Source organism: Anolis carolinensis, chromosome 4, assembly GCF_035594765.1.
Source record: "Anolis carolinensis isolate JA03-04 chromosome 4, rAnoCar3.1.pri, whole genome shotgun sequence".
NCBI lineage: Eukaryota > Metazoa > Chordata > Lepidosauria > Squamata > Dactyloidae > Anolis > Anolis carolinensis.
Genome location: NC_085844.1, coordinates 190,102,644 through 190,125,367, shown reverse-complemented (window position 1 = coordinate 190,125,367; position 22,724 = coordinate 190,102,644). Strand labels below are relative to the sequence as shown.

The window sequence follows — 22,724 nt, the reverse complement described above, 5'->3', positions numbered from 1 at the left end:
AAACAAAACTTTAGAATGCATCTACATTGTAGAAGATATGTGGTTTGTCAACACTTTAACTGCCATGGCTCAATGCTATGGGATCGTAGGAATTTTGGTTTTACAAGGTCTTTTGCAATTTCCTGCTAAGATTGCTGGTGCCTCACCAAACTACAAATCTCAAGATTCCATAGCATTGAGCCATGGCAGGTAAAGCGATGCAAAACTACAATCATTAGAGGCATCTTCAATTTAACCTGTACAAATAGTTGTTTTGGATAGAGTATTTACAATCATGCTTTGCCCCTTAGGATGATGTATGAGAATGAAACTAGAAGAGATAAGACGTTGCCACCATCTCCTCAGTTATCTGTTCGAGGTGAGTTCTAATCTGTATAATTCAGATGTTTTTATATTGATACATTGGTCCATCATTACCATTTTTTATTTCTGCTCGTGCTGTAAGACATGGTTACAATGCTTGCATAACAAATATTTCCAGTATTCAACATATTTCTTTCCTTCTCATCCAGCTAACAAATCTTATGTCCAGCCTAAAAAGCTTCAAGGAAAAAGGAGTGAGTTGCCAGCACAAGGTATAAATAGCCATTCGGAAGTAGAATATTCCATCATGCAGGTAAACGTGAGCCTAGGACCATTGTTTTAGTTTATCCAGACAACGCTTTCAGTCTGTCTGTCTGTCTGTCTGTCTGTCTGTCTGTCTGTCTCTCTCTCTCTCTCTCTCTCTCTCTCTCTCACACACACACACACACACACACACACACACATAGATAGAGAGAGCAAAATAAGCAATTATATCACTATATTTAAATGAAATAATAATAATAAAAATAATTAGAGGAAATCAGGAATAAATGTCTCATATAAAAATGGGAAAAAACCCTTGACAGAAACAGTGAACATTTTATTGACTATCTATCAGCCACATTCAAAATAAGCAACAAAACACAGAAGAGCAGGCAGGAAGCCTTTAACTGAAGAGCCACAAGCCCAGAAAACCTTCAGATGTCTTGGCTTGTTTACATTAGGAAGGCTGAGTCTGTAGTTGCATTGGATTTTTAAAATAGGAGAAATTAGACTGAAAGGACAACAACAACAACAACAACAACGGGGACATCATCTGTATTGTGCACAAAAGGCTGGCAATAGCAAAGAAGGGGCTAGGATGGAAGCAGCTTTTGTTATCAATAGCATTCACTGTGGTGTTCTGTCTAACCATATTTGTCCACCCTATTCAGTACATTGTTTGGATAAACACACATGCAGCGGAAGATCAACGAAGAATCACTGGCACCAATAAAGAGGCTGAAGCCTGTTTGGCTATCTACAAAAGATTTACTAACAAACGGATAACAACAAACGATATGTACAGACAGAGTGCAGAGAGGCAGAAAGCAGAGGGCAGAGAGCGAACAGATAACACAGGGAGCTATTTATAACCACCTCTGCTGTCTGATGCAATACACAGTTAACTCTTTACACACTCGCATAGTGGACAGCAGACAGTGCATGATGCAATCTCCAGCTCACATTTTATCACTATAAATCAATTACATTTAAACAACTCTATATACAATCATTCCCACTTCAACAGAAAATCCATTGCTCAAACATAATTAATGGTCTTTTAGATTCCACTCCTCCATACCCATACTTAGGTTTTCTACTGCAGAAAGTTGCATCTCACATCCTCTCTAACACATCCTCACAGGTAGCCAATTGCTTATGGTACTCAGAGTCATAGGGATGGGCAGCCACTGCCAGAAGCTTACTTTGAGTTATATGTGTTCTTCCTTCTTTGCAGTTTCCCTCAAATAAATCACAGGAGGCGGGTGATGATAAACCATCACAGTCTGCAAGTACAAGTGAAGGAAAGACACAAAGAGATACAGATGCCTCTTCTCCAGCCACTATCCAGCTCATCCAGGAGGTACACTTCTAAGTTTTGTATACTTTTTAACTGGATCTACTTTCATGCTGGAATATGACAAATACCAGGGACAGTTCATGGTGCACAGTGGGTTCATAAGGACAACAGTGACTTTGAAACAATTTCACTTGCAAATGTTTGAATTCATTTTGATAAAACAATTTAAAAGTATTTTGCAGACACCTGAAGATGCTTTTTTATATGCAGATACCAATGTTTAAAAGGCACTGATATGTTATATTTTGGAGAATGGGAACTAAAATTTATAGTAAATCCATTGGATTTACTCCCAAGTAAATGTGCTGGAAAATTAGTGAGATACCCCTGCAAAGCAAAGTGTTTCACAAAACTGCTCAAAATCTCGGGCCTGTTCTACAAATGTTTATTAGTTCTCTGTTTCTCAGCAACCTTGGTATATTGCTTGTCTGAAGTGTGAGTTTGGGGTGAAGATCAATCAAGAGGTGAAAATGGTTTTACATCAGCAGGAATAAGAACAACCCCCCATTGTGGACATTGGTTTATAGGGCAAGATGTAGTAGGGAAATTGTGAAGGGATATGGTTATGGCAGGTGTGACAATTTTAACTTGCAAAGGAACATTTCCTTGGGAGGGTACAGAGAGTTGTCAAGAGCAACTTGACCTCTTTGCTATTCCTTCTCTGAACATGAAAAGACCAGTTTCTACAAGCATCAGAAACAAGTTTTTCCTGAGCTTTATCATTTGGGCAGAAGACTGACATGCAGGAGCAAAAATCAGTTATGGAGATTGGTTACAAGGTGAGATACAATAGAGCAGGGGTCCCCAAACTAAGGCCCGGGGGCCGGATGCGGCCCTCCAAGGTCATTTACCTGGCCCCCGCCCTCAGTTTTATAATATATTTTTATATCAGTTTTAATAATATAATATATTGTATACACATATAATATTGATAAAAATATTATAATGTTATACAAAATAATACTAATAATAATACCATATAATAATATTAATTATATGTTATATATTACATATAGTATTACAGTATAGTGGTATAGTTCAATATACAGTAGAGTCTCACTTATCCAACATAAACGGGCCGGCAGAATGTTGGATAAGTGAATATGTTGGATAATAAGGAGAGATTAAGAAAACGCCTATTAAACATCAAAATAGGTTATGATTTTACAAATTAAGCAACAAAACATCATGTTATACAACAAATTTGACAGAAAAAGTAGTTCATTGCACATTAATGCTATGTAGTAATTACTGTATTTACGAATTTAGCACCAAAATATCATGATATATTGAAAACATTGACTACAAAAATGCGTTGGATAATCCAGAACGTTGGATAAGTGAGACTCTACTGTAGTAATGTATAATGCTAATATTGTGCTATGCTAATAATATAATATATTGTATGTTCATACAGCTGCTCTGAGTCCCCTTCGGGGTAAGAAGGTGTCACGACCCAGGCTGCAGAGCACCAATAACCATACACAGAGGCCAGAATCTATCTAATATCTTTATTAAGGAAATATGTAAAGTCAATAAAAATAAGTGTAGAATATAGTTCAGAGGAAGACCTTTCAGGAAAGGTCAATTATAGTCCAGGAAAACAATGTCCAATATAAAATATTAAGGTCCAAAGTTGTAATCCAATAACCGAAACACTCACTTTGCCAAGCAAAGTGAGGGGAGATGACAAGGTTCTTAGTCCAAGGAACTTGATGCAAGGCTAGGAAGTAAACTTGATTCTTGAAACACAAGGCTTGATACAAGGCAACAAGGAACGAGGAACAGGGACAAAATCCGTGGTAAATACTTGGCAAGGTCCTGGAAAGCAAGGCTGAGTCCTAGGAAGCAAGGCAAGGTCCGTGGAACAAAACAAGGCTGGAAACAGGAACGAAGGCTTGGAAGCGGGAACGAAGGCTTGGAAGCGGGAGTAGCGCTGTCCACACACAACCTACTCCAGTAGCTGACGAATTGACTCCGCAAGATTCCTACAGGGCAAAGAACCTAAATAGGGTCTCGTTTTCCCACCAAAGAACACTTCTCTGGGGAAACAGAACCGAAAGTCAATCTCTGTGTCCAGATGCATGACTCCCTAAAGTTTCTCATGGAAGCAGGCTTAATCAGCTGAATGCCTGGCTGCGATTCTCAGGCTTCTGCGATTAGCCTGTTGAACTCCTTTTTGTTGTTGATAATAATTACGGCGAGAAAATGGGGGAGATTTTGACTCAGGGCTTGTTTGGCAGATTTCTGGAAGACAAACCTCCTGCAGGTGCAAGGGCTCCAATTCTGGCTGGGAAAGTTCCAATTCTGGCTGAAACGGTGGAAAACCCAAGTTTTCCTCTTCATCTGTCACAACAGCGCTAGGAACGGGACTACATGGCCCATGAGTCATCACACTATCCCCCTCCTCAAGCCCCCTCTCAAAATAGGGCTCTCTCCCCGAGGCGCGAGGCCGCGGCTTGGTGGGGTAGGTCTGATGGAAGCGGCGGGTTAAATCGGGGGCATGGACTGTGGAAGCGTCTTCCCAAGAGCGTTCTTCGGGGCCAAAACCCACCCAGTCAATGAGATATTGAAGGCGGCGGCGGTGAAAGCGAGAATCCAAAATGTCCTGAACCTCGAATTCCTCCTCCCCATCCACCAAAACAGGAGTGGGGGCCGGCCGGTCTACATCAGGGCGCACACCATCCGCCGGAAGGAGCAGGGAGCGATGAAACACTGGATGAATGCGCATAGAGCGCGGAAGTTGGAGTTTGAAAGTCACGGGGTTTAGTTGTGCCACCACTGGATAGGGACCAATGAAACGGGCATCTAGCTTCCGGCAGGGACGGTGGGAGGGCAAGAAACGAGTGGACAGGAAAACCCGGTCTCCTACCTTGATTTCGGGGCCCGGCTGGCGATGACTGTCAGCGTGGCGTTTATAGTCCTCCTTGGCTTGATCTAGTTGCTGGAGCAAAAGTTGTTGCACCGCTGTGAGTTCTTGCAGCCAGTCCTCTGCTGCAGGGACTTCTGAGGTTTCAATGACAGAAGGAAAGAAACGTGGATGGAAGCCGTAGTTTGCAAAGAACGGGGTTTCTTTAGTTGAAGCCTGGACACCATTGTTGTAGGCAAACTCCGACAGCGGCAACAGGGAAGCCCAATTGTCCTGCTGATAGTTTATATAACAGCGAAGGTATTGTTCCAAAGTGGCATTGGTGCGCTCAGTTTGCCCATCCGTTTGGGGATGGTGAGCCGAAGATAAACGAGAGTCTATGCCCAATAGTTTTTGTAGTGCTTTCCAGAAACGAGAGGTGAATTGAGACCCACGGTCTGTGACCAAACTCTTGGGCAATCCATGTAATCTGAAAACATGCTGAAGGAATAAATCTCCAGTCTCTTTGGCCGTGGGGAGGCCATTGCAGGGAATGAAATTGGCTAATTTGGTAAAAAGGTCCACCACCACTAGGATCGTGGTGAATCCAAAGGAAGGTGGTAGGTCGGTGATAAAATCCGCAGAAATTATTTCCCATGGACGGGATGGTGTAGGAAGGGGATGCAATAGCCCTGAGGGCTTCTCCCTTCTTGTCTTGGAACGCTGGCATACCGGGCAGGTATTGACATATTTTTCCACATCCTTGCGGATCTTGGGCCACCAGAAATCTCTTAGGATCAAATGCATGGTTTTAAATAGTCCGAAATGTCCTGCTGGCTTGCAGTCATGACTCAGACGAAGTGTCTTTTCCCTGCCCGGTCCTGGAGGGATGTAGACACGATTTCTATAGCAAAGTAACCCATCCTTAAGCGAGAAGGGAAAATGTAGTCCTTGGCGAAGTTGGTCCTGAGCCCAGGCATCTGCTTGTTGACTGGCCCTGATTTCCTGAGCACAAAGGGGCCCTGGAGTATAGGGAGTTGATTCAATTAGAGTGGATTTGGTGTTTCCCACTGTGAGCGTGGCAAAGTTCTCGGGCTGCAGCAGTTGGGACTCAAAGGTCTCTTTGCGCCCTGCTGCATATTCCGGTTTCCGTGACAGAGCATCTGCTTGCTTGGTCTGGGCTGGGGTTACATAATGGATTTGGAAGTTAAAACGCTCAAAGAATAAAGCCCAGCGTTGTTGCCTCTGATTTAGCTTGCGGGCAGTTCTTAGATGCTCTAGATTCCGATGATCAGTATGGACCTCAATGGGCAATTTGGCCCCTTCTAACCAATGTCTCCAAGTTTCAAAGGCTGCCTTTATGGCCAAAAGTTCCTTTTCCCAAATAGTGTAATTTCTCTCTGGTGCGGTCAGTTGATGGGAGTAAAAGGCACAAGGGTGAAGATGATCTCCCACTGGTTGTAAGAGTACAGCCCCAATTGCCACATCGGAGGCATCCGCCTGCACGACAAAAGGGGTTTCAGGATCTGGGTGCTGGAGGATTGGCTGGGACGTGAATAATTTCTTTAGTTGCTGGAATCCTTTCTCTGCTTGCTCTGTCCAGCGGAAAGGCTGTTTCCCACGGATGCAGCTGGTGATTGGATCAGACCAGCGGGCAAAGTCTGGAATGAACTTGCGGTAGTAGTTCGCGAACCCCAAGAAACGTTGCACCTCTTTCTTGTTGGTTGGCGCCCGCCATTCCAATACTGCTGAAACCTTTGCCGGGTCCATGGTGAGCCCTAGTGGCGAGACACGGTATCCCAGGAAATCTACCTCTTGTAGATCAAAAGCGCATTTTTCCAGCTTGGCATAAAGTCCATGATCCCGCAATCGTTGTAACACCATTCTGACGTGGTTCTCATGCTCTGATTGTGATCTAGAAAACACCAAAAAATCGTCCAAGTAGATAATCAAGAACCGGTCTAGATAATCCTGAAAGATATCATTGACAAAATGCTGGAACATTGCGGGAGCTCCACTTAAACCGAAATTCATGACCAGGGACTCGAATAAACCGAATTTAGTCTGGAAAGCGGTCTTCCACTCGTCCCCTTCCCTGATGCGAACTAGATTATAAGCTCCTCGAAGATCCAGTTTGGTGTAAACCTTGGCCCCTCGAAGCCGGTCTAAGAGGTCCGAGATCAAAGGCAGTGGATATCGGTTTCGCTTAGTGATATTGTTCAATGCCCTATAGTCCACCACCAAGCATAGGTCCCCTGACTTCTTTTTCACAAACATCACTGGGGAAGCAGCTGGGGATTGAGAGGGTCTTATAAACCCCTTGTGGAGGTTTGTCTCTAAGAACTCCCTGAGAGCTTCTTGCTCCGGTTCAGTCAGGGAGTAGAGGTGCCCTCGCGGGATCGGGGCCCCCTCCACCAAGTCAATGGCACAGTCATAAGGTCTATGCGGGGGTAGTTTCTCGGCTTCTTTTTCATTGAATACATCCCAAAAGTCTGAGTATTTCTTGGGCAAGGTGATGATGGGTTCAGCGTCTGTGGCATGGCAGACCTTGGCTACAAGACAATGGTTTTGGCAGTATTTTGAAGCAAACTGCAGTTCTCTGTTGGACCAGGAGATGTTTGGGTCGTGGAGTGTCAGCCATGGAATTCCCAAAATCACAGGGAAGTGGGGAACCTCTGTAACAAAGAAGGAAATCTCTTCCATGTGTTCCCTTATCCACATTCTGGTGGGTTCTGACCATTGGCTTACTGGACCTGTCTTGAGGGGGCGGCCATCTATGGCCTGCACCACACGGGCGTTCTTGAAGTCGTGATATTGTAATCCCAGAGAGTCGGCATACTCTCTATCAATGAAATTGTTTGTGGCTCCTGAGTCTATCATGGCATGGATCATGACGGGTCCTTTTTTCGCTGACCACAAGGTGACCACTAGGAGAAATAGGACCCCGGTTGGCGGCTCTTGAGTGGGGTTTTTGACCGGGTTGGCGAGCCTCTCTACGCCCGGTCGCTGGCTTCCCCCGCCGGCTTCACGCCAGCCGCCTCAGACGCCTTCGTCTCCGTGGAGGACGCCGCCGCCAGACGGGCGGCGGGCTTCCCTTTGGCTGGACACTCTCTGGCAAAGTGGCCCCCGTTTCCGCAGTACCAACAGAGATTTAGGCGTTGGCGGCGGGCCTTCTCGGCAGTATCTAACCTGGGACGCACATTGCCCAGCTGCATCGGCACCTCCTCGCTTCCTCTGGGGTATGGGGCTGGTGGCGGGGGTCTCCACACCGGACGCGGCTGGATGCCGGTGGGAGCGGGAGGTTTCGCTCCAGCCCTACCGCTCTGGCCTCGGATCCATTGCTTTCTGTTGGCAAGCATGACTTCAGCTCGTAAACATTGATCAATGAGTCCTTCAAGAGAGTGTGGAGGATCCACCTTGGAGATTTCCTCCAGCATCTCGATGTTGAGACCCTCCCGAAATTGTCCTCTGAGGGCTATGTCGTTCCAGCCGGTGTTATGGGCCAGCACTCGGAACTCGGCTATGTACTGGGACAAGGGTCTGTCCCCTTGGGAGAGGCACCGGAGTTTGTGGCCGGCCGCCTCCAAATTGTCCTCGATCCCCCAAGTCGCCTTAAGGTGATCCAAGAAATGTTGCGCTGATCTCAGATGTGGGGAGACTTGATCGAACAGTGCCGTCGCCCAGTTGGCCGCTGGCCCGTCTAGGAGACTGTAAATCCACGCCACCTTGATGTCTTCTTGGGGAAACTCGGCATTTCGGGCCTCTAGATAAGCCTGGCATTGGCGACGGAAAACATGAACCTTAGAAGCTTCTCCAGAAAACTTGGTTGGCAACGCCAGGGCCGGGAGACGGATTCCGCGTTCCTTCAATCCCCTTATTTCTCCCTCCTGCGCATTGAGCTTATCACGGATGCGGTCCACTTCATCCTTGTCGATGGTGTAGCTGAGTGGCTGGGTCCCCGGTCCGGCTCCGGTAGACATTCTGGCCTAGGTTAATTGGTGCTTAGGGTGGCGGAGTCAAACTGTCACGACCCAGGCTGCAGAGCACCAATAACCATACACAGAGGCCAGAATCTATCTAATATCTTTATTAAGGAAATATGTAAAGTCAATAAAAATAAGTGTAGAATATAGTTCAGAGGAAGACCTTTCAGGAAAGGTCAATTATAGTCCAGGAAAACAATGTCCAATATAAAATATTAAGGTCCAAAGTTGTAATCCAATAACCGAAACACTCACTTTGCCAAGCAAAGTGAGGGGAGATGACAAGGTTCTTAGTCCAAGGAACTTGATGCAAGGCTAGGAAGTAAACTTGATTCTTGAAACACAAGGCTTGATACAAGGCAACAAGGAACGAGGAACAGGGACAAAATCCGTGGTAAATACTTGGCAAGGTCCTGGAAAGCAAGGCTGAGTCCTAGGAAGCAAGGCAAGGTCCGTGGAGCAAAACAAGGCTGGAAACAGGAACGAAGGCTTGGAAGCGGGAACGAAGGCTTGGAAGCGGGAGTAGCGCTGTCCACACACAACCTACTCCAGTAGCTGACAAATTGACTCCGCAAGATTCCTACAGGGCAAAGAACCTAAATAGGGTCTCGTTTTCCCACCAAAGAACACTTCTCTGGGGAAACAGAACCGAAAGTCAATCTCTGTGTCCAGATGCATGACTCCCTAAAGTTTCTCATGGAAGCAGGCTTAATCAGCTGAATGCCTGGCTGCGATTCTCAGGCTTCTGCGATTAGCCTGTTGAACTCCTTTTTGTTGATAATAATTACGGCGAGAAAATGGGGGAGATTTTGACTCAGGGCTTGTTTGCAGATTTCTGGAAGACAAACCTCCTGCAGGTGCAAGGGCTCCAATTCTGGCTGGGAAAGTTCCAATTCTGGCTGAAACGGTGGAAAACCCAAGTTTTCCTCTTCATCTGTCACAACAGCGCTAAGAACGGGACTACATGGCCCATGAGTCATCACAGAAGGGTGGGATATAAATGTAGTAAATAAATGTAATAAGTAAATAAATAATTAATTTTAGACTTAGGCTCACCCAAATTCTGAAATGACTTGAAGGCACACAACAACAACAACAACAACAACAACAACAACAACAACAACAACCCTAATTAACTTGACTATCTCATTGGCCAGTAGCAGGCCCACACTTTCCATTGAAATCCTGATAGGTTTATGTTGGTTAAGATTGATTTAATTTTAAAATATTGTATTGTTCTTTCATTGTTGTTGTTGTTTTGCACTACATATAAGACATGTGCAGTATGAATAGGAATTTGTTCGGGTTTTTTTTTCAAATGATAATTCGGCCCCTCAACAGTCTGAAGGATTGTAAACCGGCCCTTTGCTTTAAAAGTTTGAGGACCCCTGCAATAGAGAAATTGTGATGGGATATGGTTATGTAATGTGTTGGTGTGACAAATGGAAAATGTCCATGAAAAGGCTGGTTTCTACAAGCATTATACCTTGGTTCTGAGGAGGGCAGGATATTTACATTACAAAGAAACAAAAAAACAAACAAGCAGAGGAACACCTGTGAGGTGAGAGCTGCACTCTGGTCTTACTCTTGAATATTATTACCTGTTCTGTATCTGAGAAAGGTTTCCTCATTCCCACACCCTATTTAACTCCCACTTTCATTGGTAGAAAAAAAAATGTTTCACTTATTCTGTTGAATTTTTTTACTTCCCAGAATTTTTTTATTGTTATGGTCACAAACCAAGAGATGCTCTGAAATTGATCCTACTAGACAAGAAATGCCCAAATGTATATAACCCAACTGAGATGGAAGAGATTATAAAGGAAGAATCTGTTCACCCAAACAAAGAGAAAGCATGTACCGCTTTTAATCAGGGAAAAGGCCACACATCTATAGACAGAAGATCGAAAGAAACTATATAGGACCTCATCACACTAGAGCATGGCTCCACTTTAAATCCTGTGGCTGCCTCCTGCAGAATTGTGGGGTTTGTCGCTTAGGGAGGGGCCTTTAAACTGATCATGCCAGAGGGGTCCTGGGCCTAACTAAAATACAATTGTCAGAATTCTGCAGGAGGCAGAAATTGGATTTAAAGTGGATCCATGCTCTAGTGTGATAAGGCAGATATGACCTCGATCAATACCTTGCACAATCTTCTGTGATGCGGTTTATTAGGGTGATATTTCTTCTATCTCTCTCTCTCTCTCCACATTTTTTTCACTAGTTCTTCTTAGAGCATGAGATTTGGTATTTATCTTTTGCTGCCATTTCTTTATCCACAACAAAGCTTTGTGACCATGCTGTGCCACTATATGATAGATTATTTAAGAGGACAGATTTTGCTAAAAAGCCCTGCTGCAATATCCATGAGAGCTCTGATAACGAAAGACACTAAAGTGTCTGAAACATGAGGACTCGACCATGTAATATGAAATATATAAACACATCAATAGAGCACTATATAGTTAATTGCTGTCAAGGGTTCAAGCAGAGCAACTAAGCATCTGGCTTAATGGTTCTCAACCTGTGGGTCCCCAGATGTTTTGGCCTTCAACTCCCAGAAATCCTAATAGCTGGTAAACCTGCTTGGATTTCTGGGAGTTGTAGGCCAAAACACCTGGGGACTCACAGGTTGAGAACCACTGGCATAGCTGCATTGAAAATGTTTGAGATTTTTTTCCTATGGGCTTGGCATAGTCCCAACTCACATTACATTCTCTTTCCTATAGGCACTGACCTCTGGGGGACTCAACTCCTTAGCAAAAGACTATTCCTTCCTGAAAGTTGCAAGAAATGAGATGGCTGCTGCCTTCCAGATGGAGGTGACCGAGGTAGAGGAGGTAGCTGCCACATTGTTGAAGAGAAGAGAAAGCTCAACTACATCTCTGTAAAAGTCCCAGACTATGGCCATTACAAATACCAGATTGTAAGATTTAGTCCCCAGACCTTTTTTCTCTGGCAGTGCTGCTATGCAGAGTGACTTGTTTGTCTGCTTTGGGGTGGTTGGTTACCATGAAAAGCTGTCACTACTGACCTTTGACTGGTTGCTGACTGCAGCATGATGAGCAAATGGAAGAGATGGGGGAGGGAATACCTTTTTCCCTTGAATGTCCAGAGAGGTGATTTTAGGAGTGGGATGACCAGGATATTTCAAATGGGGGGCAATGGGGTATCTTTCATCACAGTCTCTACACTTTTGTGAGGCTCCTCTTCCCCTGGCCCCGGCACCTTCGTAACATATTGAAAAGCACCCTCTGATAACTTTGTTCTAAAAAAAGTAACACTGGTTAAAAACTAGCATTTTTAATAAACTGAAAGACCCAAGAATGGTGAGTTATTTCTTCAAATGTACCTGACATTCTAATATGTATAATCTGCTGTTTTTATTAATTGTTGTCAGATTCAATTTATGGCAACCTAAGAATGAAAGACCTTCAAGAGTCGCAGTATTCAACAGTTCTACTCAGGTCTAATCATATCTCAAAGCTATGATTTCCTTGATTGGATATATCCATGTGTAAAATTATACTAATTTTTTTACTACTGCCTTCAACTTTATCATCTTTTCTAATGAGCCATGTCATTTCTTGATATGTGCAAAGTACAGTACCTTCAGACTTAACATTTTAGTTTTTACTGGGTGTTCAGGCTTGGACTAATTCATTCATCTTTTTGTCAGTCCATTGTATCCACTGAACTCTCCTCCAGCATCACATTTCAAATGAGTTGATCCTCTTTCACTTGGCTTTTTTTTTTCACTATCCAGCTTTCACAATCATATACAGAAATTGGAAATACTAAGCTGGGTTATTTTGACTTTGGTATTCAATGATATTTTACAGTCAGTGTGATATCTAACCTACTCTTCAAAAAATGTTGGAAGGAAACATAAAAACCTCCATGGTGATACATTCAAAACCAATTAAATCTAAACACTAGTCAGCAGTTATTCATATACATTTGGAGGATAATGGGATTTTCATCCATTTTCTCTAGCAGAACTTCAGTACAAGTGCAGAGTAATAATTTTGAGGAACAATATCTGGTTTAGTGGATCTTATTTATGATTTTATGTTACAGGGTTGCCAATATTTTCCCAAGCCTTTACTCATGTGCCTTTAACATCTACAATGTTACCAGATACTAATATTAGCAGATATTAATGCCTCATAGGGCCATTGAAAGCTTTGCTTGTTCACTGCAAAGAAAATAAATACTTTCCTAAGGGCAACTCTTTTCTCCTGACAAAAGGAGCTGAGATGGTAAAACACCCCCCCTCCATTAAATCTTGTTGCCATTTTGCAAGTAACAGAATCCCTTCAGTGCATCTCCTATCCAAAATGCCTCTCCTGTCATGGCATATTGCCCTCTCTCAACATTCTGTGTTTGCAAGAATCACAACAGCCCACTCCTTCCAGAACTCATTTCACCTCAGCATTAATAAATATTAAAATACTGAGGAATTATGCATCTCCAGGGAGGTGCTGAATCAACAGAGCTGGCTGCTTTCAGGGCTTCTATTTGTTAACTTGAAAAAAGGGGAGAATGGGTGAGGGGCTGTTAGGAAGCAATGCACACATCCATGCTGCTGTGAAAAGGGAGCAGGAGACCTCTCCCTCTCTCTCCCTCATAGTTAAAGGAAACCCTCATCTCTCTGGAGGCCAAATTCTTATTAAAGCCAATGTCAGCAATGGAAAGCCCAGGAGCAATGAGCAGCTACATGCCCAGCTGTCCAAGGAATTGTTTCCATGTCAAAACATTTAATTATAAATTAGTATTAGGAAGAGAAGCAAATGGCTGCAGAAGGAAAGTGGTAATGGGACGTGCTTTTCTTGTTGTCTTTTATAGCTAAGCCTTGAAATTTAGGATATTCTCTGCCATACTTGCACTGCAATTGCCCTTTGTCATTTCCCAGTCCTTTTTGATTTTTACCCTTGTGTAATCTCTGCTACATTACATAATATATATCTATAAAGAGCAGTCTGGGGATAATTTAGGAAAAGAAGGCATACTAAGGAACAGAGACCAGGGTACTTACTCACAAGGAGAATCTTTCATAGGCAAACACTCTCAACCTTGCTATTTCAAGGAAAAATTTTAATCACAGCTCATTATAATCATGGGACAGATGGGGACAAGCAAGAAGGCCTGTGGCCACAAAATTAATGCCTGGCTCTCCTTTCTGTCTCCTGCTGCCTTTGTCTGTAAGGATCAAATGCTCTTCATTTAATGCATGATGAAAAGTGTTATCATGCCAGGGAAAGTGGACAATACTCACCAACTCATACTGGTCAATGTGGCTATTTTGACACCAATGACTTAGGGATGTTGTCGACCGCGTTTGGGGGATCGGGCCCCTTTAGAAGGAAGCCGATCCGGTCCTGAGGGAACGGACCTTGGCGAAGCCAAAAGAAGAATATAAGCCGCAATACAACCTGAAGCCTGAAATGAAGAAGGTCCGCCACGTTGAAGGAAAATCCGCCAAGGAGTTTTATTGAGCAATTCAGCTGAAAAGGACGCTAATAGTGATCATTCAATCTACTAGCGTAACATATGTTTCAAATAAAGTCATATTTATACAATGTTTCGGTCTGACAGCCCTTTGAATTTCCCGCCCCGCTTCCCTGCCCATCTGATCGCGGATAGGCTGAGAGGTTGAACGAGGCGGGCTTTCGTTTCCCGCCTTGCCCTGCTGGCCCAATGGGGAGCTGTTTTTTGTCCCCCCTCGGGCCAATCAGAGAGGAGGAGGCGGGAGCTATAGAAACAATGCGGTGACCGGACAGGAAACATCGGATTAATTCTGGCCCAGCCAATTTCTAAAGGAATTAATGACACCCATCAAGGATGTCCGGGGTCCTGTCACGTTCGCAGATTTTAGATATGTCTTTGGGGTGTCAGACGGGAAGTGGTGATTTGATGAGCCATCATTGACGGCCCCACAGGGTGCCTTCCTGCGGCGTCCTGGCCTGAGATGTGACAATGTTTGCCTTGGGGGCGAGTCACCTTTAGTTTGGTGACTCGCCCTATATTGTCCATGCGATCGGAGTGAGATGGGATTAACTGTGGCAGATTATCCCTTTGTTTTTTGGGAAGGGGAGGTCTGAGTCATGGGGCTAGAGTTCAGGTTGGGGTCATAATATTTCCCATTTGATTTCATGATCTGACAATTATATGGGATAAAATGAAAATTATAAATAAAGTCGGAACATAAACCCAGCAGGGAAAAAAACACATATTTTCCGGGGATCCCAAAGAGTGTAAATACATATAGGCAGATAGGTAGATAAAGGAGAATCCATAAAGGTGGGTGACATTGCATAAAGGGGAATCATGAATGATATAAACAATAGAAATAAGCAATAGAAAACATTCGATAAGACAACATCTGGGGAATCCAATATAGAAGTGGGGTTCAAGCAGCATGATTTCACAATCCATGAAGTTAGCCCAACGATTTGAAATTCATACAACAGTGAGTCATGTACATAGAATATGAAAATTCACAAATACATGAGGAGAAAGAGTTCATAAGGAATTCATAGAGATGGCATGGGGAAGGGACACATGTATGCTGTAGTCTTTGGAAGTATAGGATTTCATAAGTTCCAGGGGTAGGTGTGGGGAAGAATGTTCTTCTCTTTCATAAAACCATGAAATTATGAATGAAACGTGGAGGGCCCCCGTCCGGGCATCTCCTGGCAGCTGTAGAGGGTGAGGGTCCTTGGAGAACTATGTCTCCCCAGCGAGGGAGCGATTCCCCCCATCCCCAGTACACAGAAAGGAGCCAGGGAGAACCATTCCGCGAGTCGCGGGGAGAGAAAACCCCGGGATAAAGCAGCAACTTGGCTTGGAGAGAAACGCGGTTCTGTTTGACAGTCAGCTGTTGAGATGCCGAAAACTGGACCGATTCCGGGTCTGCTGGTTGTCTTCGAGTCAGGAGCCTTAGAAAGGGTTAGGACTAAAAGAGGAGCGTTCTAGGGGTAATTTTGATAGAGATATGAGCCAATTTATATCGACCGCCATGTTAATCTATGGCAGAGAAACCTCAACCGGAGTTTAAAGGGACGGGAGGGAGAGAAAATGCATGCAAGGGAAGGAGTCAGAGAGAGATACAAAATAACCAGATAGAGAGTGTTATTGTTAAAATAAATGCTACTTTTATTGGGGGGATTTGTTACATAGTTCAGGGAAGAGGAAAATGAAGGAAAAAAAGGTCTTTTAATAATAGTCTGTTGCGGTCCCGCTCCGTTCCTTTGGAGAGTAATCTATGGAACTCTCTGCTGCGTTTTTTTTTAATCAGATTGAAAGCGGGGGCGACCGTCATCATATCCCCACTCGGTAAGGGCGGGGCGAGATGGGCGGAGCCTATTTTCGCCCCTGCCCTTACCGCATAAAAATTATAACCTCTAGTGGCAGCATGGCCATCTGCTGAGAGGGGTTCGAATGGTTCTTTTGCTGCAAATTTGGAACAGAGCGGGCAAATGCGACCAGCAACAGCTTATTATTAGAGGGAAAAGGATTACAGCTAGAAAGAGGAGAAAACCTTTCCTCAACCAGTCTAAAGAAGGGAGCCAATCGGTCAGAAAACTAAGGTCGAATCCAGTCGTCTCCTTAATTCCTGAGGCCAAATCATCCAAACCCTCGATGGATTTATGAATCATAGGAGTCTGGTCTGTCAAATTAAAGCAACACATGTGCCTTACACTCTCACAGCCATAGTGGTTTTTCAATAGGAGGAAATCAATAGCTGCCCTGTTATCTAATACAGCCTCCCGCAGCTCATGCATTTCCTTTGCCACTGATGCCAAGGCTTGAGAGGTATAATTGATGTTTTTGACCAGAGCGCAGGCCAGATGCTTTATGGCCCTATAATTCATGGCTGAGGCCACTCCAGGAGTGAACAATGCAGCCGCCACAAATTGTGGGATGCCTTTTTCCACCACTGAGGGGTCACAATTTGGATCCAAGTTTTGAATGGATCTTGCCTTCCGACCCAAAGAGTGTGCCAATTCTAGGTCGTTCTTGGAAGGCATAAAAAGAGACAGCCTACCCAAGGCACAATTCCCCATGGAGGTATTGGCAGGTAGATAACCATAGGCTGTCTGTCCACACAGGAAAAACCATCCTGGGGGCAGGACCAAATGGGCATTCAAATGAGACAGTTTTTCTCTATGTGTGCGATTTAGAGAGTTGTCAATGGGAAGCTAATGGACAACACCGGGCTAGAATTGACAGGGAGGGTTAGAGAAGAAATGAGAATTAGGGTTAGGGTTAGTACCCCGGACAGCTCCCAAGGAGAAAAAAAATAGAGTGAAAATTAGAACTCACGGCTCCTGATTCAGCACGCCGGACAGCTCCCAGCAGGAAAACTAAGGTATTCAGTTCTTCCGAGCGGGGGTTGAAGTGAGGGCCGATTTGACAGCTGTCAAAGCGAGCTGTCAAATGTTTGTAGGTCCAAATGGGGGTGTTCCCGTGGTGCTAGAAGGATGGAATTTGGAGAGGTCCTTGGAGAGGGTCTTGTGCTTTGGTCTCTGGCTTTTGGTCTTTCTCCGGGCCTCGGGAGGGTGTGGGTCAGGACAGTTCGCGGGCGGCGGTCCCTGAGGAGGTGTTTTCCGGAACAACACCTTCAGGTCGTCTCCCAGCTCAGCTGTCCACAGATCTTTGTCTTCCTCACCGCTGGTGGGGGCTGGTTCTGGTTCAGGAGCACTCTTGATGGATCCTGGCATGGATTCCAGGATTCCAGCACCTTGCAAGCGGTGTAGGAGGTCAGGAGGGCTTCGAGGAGGTTGTGATGCCATCTTCACCAGGCGCCTCCTAGTGTCCACAGCCAGGTCCAGCACCTCCACCCAGGAAGGAGGTCCAAGGGATAGAGAATGCCTCAAGACAGCAAAGAAAAGAGATCACGCGTCCCATCCCCACTCCCCTTCCCCCAAGACCCTATGAGTGGAGGGTTAGTTTTATAAGGAAGAAAAAAAGGAGGAAAAAATGGAAATAAATCATTCATACCTTTTGGGACGTTTTCAATACTGAAGGTTCCTCTGGCACCCTTGCAGCCATGTTAGGGCTCCCCACTCGCGCCTGACCCAGTGACCAACAGCGAGGGTCCTGTCCGTGGCTCCATGGGGACACACTTTTAGCCTCTGCCACCTCTTCTTCAGGTGAGGAGGGGTCGCCCTTACCTGCCAGCCTTCTCCTGGTCTCGTGGGGGCGCCCTTTCCTCCCTGCAGTTGAAGGGGATGTTCTTCTGCTCAGGGTCAGCCTTCCGACCCCTGCCAGGGGTTGGAGCCAGCTTGTGGGTGGGGGCCTCATCACCGTGATGGCACCCCACTGGTTGCTCTCGCCTTATCTGAGCTGGGTTTCTCAGAGTCCCTTTACAGCCACAGGAGTGGATGATGGTCCTGGTAGCCCAGGTCGGAGTGGGGTGCCTCCCATGTGGGGTGCCAGGATCCCCATTCTACAATTCCCAACGGTCCCTTTTATACTGAGAGAGTGTTAGTAAAACCCCTAACCCATTGTATACACAGTCATTCAAGAAATAGCAATCAAGAGAGAGAGAGAGAGAGAGAGAGAGAGAGGAACAGAAAGGATAGCTCAAGGAAGAAAATCATGAGGAAAAGGAACAAAACTTGGTTCCCCACATTTAAAGGACAGACAGAAGCTCCAAAGTTAAGACAACAAACAAAGAATACTACTCAGAGAACAGGGAAGCCCCAGGCAGGACTCAGCCAGTCTCTGAAGATGGAAGGTTTTCCAAAGATACACAATATCCCCCAGAGAGAAAGGGGGGGGGGGCTGAGAGAGAAAGATTCAAAAAAAGGGGGGTTTTTGCAGGGTTGCCCAAAGGGATTGGGTGAGGGAAAAAGAAAAAGGGAAAGGAGTCTTTGAAGACACAGGATCCTTTGGCTTGAACAAATTTCAAGGTGTGACCTGATGCTTTGGAAAGAATGCCAGATCAAAGGTCCCACTTACAAATTGTAACCAACAAAAATGCAAATTTACAGTCTAAAATTTATGTTCCTCTGGGATCTTTGGGGAGTTTCTAGAGATTTTGGGTAAAGTTTTGAAAGCAAACAGAAAAGGAGAGGGAAAAAGGGAATTGAACTGTGACTCAAAAATTCAGAAGCAGATTGCTTTGAAAAGGAGGGAGAGAGGGGAAAATAATTCTTTGGAGAACTATTGACCCAATTTTCAGGCTTCAGATAAAACAGAGGATGGCAATGAACGTTCTTTGGTCTCTGAACAGTCAATTCCTCCTTCCTCTGAGGTCTCATCCCCCCATGGCCCCTCCTTTCCCCCTGTTCCTCTGGTCAAAAAGGACGAGCGAGAGGAAGAGAGGGAGAGATTAAGGGAGGGGGGCTGCAAGGGGGAAGAAGTCTTGGGGTGGAAGGGAAAAAGGCTTGAGAGGGATTCGGTTGGGGAGGGGTGGAGAGGGAATAGGAGGTTGGGCAACGGAGGGGAAATGGGGCTGAGAGAGAGAGTAGAGGGCTGGGAAACGGAAGGGAGACGGGGGGAAATGGCAGAGAATTGAGAGAGTGAGTCTGGGAGAGTGGGATCCCGGGAAGCAGAGGTTCCCTTGAAGGGTCGATTTGGGGGTTCTGGGTCGGTGCAAGACTCAGAACAAGGGGGAAAACGGGGGATGAGGTGAGGCAAGGGATGGGGGTCGGGTTTGGTAAGGTGGGGGGTAAGCAAATGTCTCCAGAAGTTCCTCTTCTGGTGGAGGCGGGAAGGGAAGTAGGTCTAGAGAGGAGCTTCTGAGGGTAGGTTTTGGAGCCCACGTCCCTGCATGGGAAGACTTGGACCCCCCCTCCCTCCTTCCACTCTCCCTCTGGCTTGAGACTATGAACATCGCAGCATAAGCAAGTTGGGACCACTTGCCCTCCCCATGGTGAGTCACCTTAGGTCAACACTCCGAATTCGGTGATTCAAACGGGGGGGGGGCAAGCTGTTCCCCCTTCAAGGGCCCCAGGGGCCACTTATGTGCTCTGAGTTAGCCCAACCTGGCCTGCACCATGTTTTTCGATGCAAAGCCCACCCCAATTGGCCAGGATCTTTCCCAATGGAGAATCCCTGGGGATGTCTGCTGGGGTGGGACACCCTAGACGTGCTTGAACAAACACCCATCCTTGGCTCAGCCCCTGCCCAGTACCTGACAGTTAATGGAGTAACGACTCACCCACCGGCTGGATGCAACTCGTCCTTTCAAGAGTTCTCCCTACACCAAGGCTGAATGGCTGGCGTTCGTGGGATCCGCAGGTGCCCCGGGAACACAATCGTTCCCCTACCCCACGATCCTAGAACCTGTAATCTTACAAGCCAGACTGTTCTCACACACCACCGGGTGCCAGATCTTCCCGTGTTTCACCAGGAATTTGTTACCGAGTCCTGATCCGAAGTGCAATACCTCCAGAACTCCGCCCACCTGGGTCTTAACAACGGGGCCGGTTCCCTTTTATTTTTACAGGGCGTCCCCTGTTTCACGTTGGCGCCTTTCCTTCGAGGAGCTAAAAATCTGCTTCCTCCTATCTGGCTCCTTTGTTCAGTACCCTGAATCAGATCTAGAGAGAGAAAGGGGCTGCCAGAGAAATTTGGATGTGAAATGAGGTCAAATTGTTGGTCGGAGGGCCCTCCTTGCAGCCGTTTCTCTCCCCAACCTGTCCCAGAATATCTGGACCAAGGTCGCCGCTTGGAATTTTAGCCTAGAAATTGATCTTTGGAACTTCCAAGCAAGTCCCTTCGTGGTAAAGCCAAATTATGTTGTCGACCGCGTTTGGGGGATCGGGCCCCTTTAGAAGGAAGCCGATCCGGTCCTGAGGGAACGGACCTTGGCGAAGCCAAAAGAAGAATATAAGCCGCAATACAACCTGAAGCCTGAAATGAAGAAGGTCCGCCACGTTGAAGGAAAATCCGCCAAGGAGTTTTATTGAGCAATTCAGCTGAAAAGGACGCTAATAGTGATCATTCAATCTACTAGCGTAACATATGTTTCAAATAAAGTCATATTTATACAATGTTTCGGTCTGACAGCCCTTTGAATTTCCCGCCCCGCTTCCCTGCCCATCTGATCGCGGATAGGCTGAGAGGTTGAACGAGGCGGGCTTTCGTTTCCCGCCTTGCCCTGCTGGCCCAATGGGGAGCTGTTTTTTGTCCCCCCTCGGGCCAATCAGAGAGGAGGAGGCGGGAGCTATAGAAACAATGCGGTGACCGGACAGGAAACATCGGATTAATTCTGGCCCAGCCAATTTCTAAAGGAATTAATGACACCCATCAAGGATGTCCGGGGTCCTGTCACGTTCGCAGATTTTAGATATGTCTTTGGGGTGTCAGACGGGAAGTGGTGATTTGATGAGCCATCATTGACGGCCCCACAGGGTGCCTTCCTGCGGCGTCCTGGCCTGAGATGTGACAATGTTTGCCTTGGGGGCGAGTCACCTTTAGTTTGGTGACTCGCCCTATATTGTCCATGCGATCGGAGTGAGATGGGATTAACTGTGGCAGATTATCCCTTTGTTTTTTGGGAAGGGGAGGTCTGAGTCATGGGGCTAGAGTTCAGGTTGGGGTCATAATATTTCCCATTTGATTTCATGATCTGACAATTATATGGGATAAAATGAAAATTATAAATAAAGTCGGAACATAAACCCAGCAGGGAAAAAAACACATATTTTCCGGGGATCCCAAAGAGTGTAAATACATATAGGCAGATAGGTAGATAAAGGAGAATCCATAAAGGTGGGTGACATTGCATAAAGGGGAATCATGAATGATATAAACAATAGAAATAAGCAATAGAAAACATTCGATAAGACAACATCTGGGGAATCCAATATAGAAGTGGGGTTCAAGCAGCATGATTTCACAATCCATGAAGTTAGCCCAACGATTTGAAATTCATACAACAGTGAGTCATGTACATAGAATATGAAAATTCACAAATACATGAGGAGAAAGAGTTCATAAGGAATTCATAGAGATGGCATGGGGAAGGGACACATGTATGCTGTAGTCTTTGGAAGTATAGGATTTCATAAGTTCCAGGGGTAGGTGTGGGGAAGAATGTTCTTCTCTTTCATAAAACCATGAAATTATGAATGAAACGTGGAGGGCCCCCGTCCGGGCATCTCCTGGCAGCTGTAGAGGGTGAGGGTCCTTGGAGAACTATGTCTCCCCAGCGAGGGAGCGATTCCCCCCATCCCCAGTACACAGAAAGGAGCCAGGGAGAACCATTCCGCGAGTCGCGGGGAGAGAAAACCCCGGGATAAAGCAGCAACTTGGCTTGGAGAGAAACGCGGTTCTGTTTGACAGTCAGCTGTTGAGATGCCGAAAACTGGACCGATTCCGGGTCTGCTGGTTGTCTTCGAGTCAGGAGCCTTAGAAAGGGTTAGGACTAAAAGAGGAGCGTTCTAGGGGTAATTTTGATAGAGATATGAGCCAATTTATATCGACCGCCATGTTAATCTATGGCAGAGAAACCTCAACCGGAGTTTAAAGGGACGGGAGGGAGAGAAAATGCATGCAAGGGAAGGAGTCAGAGAGAGATACAAAATAACCAGATAGAGAGTGTTATTGTTAAAATAAATGCTACTTTTATTGGGGGGATTTGTTACATAGTTCAGGGAAGAGGAAAATGAAGGAAAAAAAGGTCTTTTAATAATAGTCTGTTGCGGTCCCGCTCCGTTCCTTTGGAGAGTAATCTATGGAACTCTCTGCTGCGTTTTTTTTTAATCAGATTGAAAGCGGGGGCGACCGTCATCAGGGATGCTAGATTTGCTTTTGGCAGAACTCCTGCACTTCACAATTTCATTTTATTTAACAAAAAATGAGGCTGAATCTACTGCTATACTATGGTCAGTATAGAAACAAATAATGCAGTTTGAACTGTATTATTTGAAAGTGTAGATCCACTTGGCTATGGAAATCTACTGGGTTACATTGGACAAATCATACTCTTTTAGCCTCAGAGGAAGTC

At 45.5% G+C, this 22,724-nt stretch overlaps 1 protein-coding gene across 2 annotated transcripts in view; it reads left to right on the top strand.

Moving 5' to 3' along the window:
* The window catches only part of cacna1s (calcium voltage-gated channel subunit alpha1 S), a 91,451-nt gene extending 79,366 nt beyond the window's left edge, over positions 1-12,085 (top strand). For both annotated transcript variants that reach the window (XM_008109796.3, XM_062978421.1), the window contains 4 exons: positions 291-358; positions 513-616; positions 1,805-1,930; positions 11,488-12,085. In XM_008109796.3, the coding sequence (XP_008108003.1) occupies positions 291-358; positions 513-616; positions 1,805-1,930; positions 11,488-11,649 (460 nt within the window). In that variant the 3' untranslated portion in view covers positions 11,650-12,085. The remainder of the gene's footprint in view (positions 1-290; positions 359-512; positions 617-1,804; positions 1,931-11,487) is intronic.
* The last annotated feature ends 10,639 nt before the right edge of the window (positions 12,086-22,724 follow it).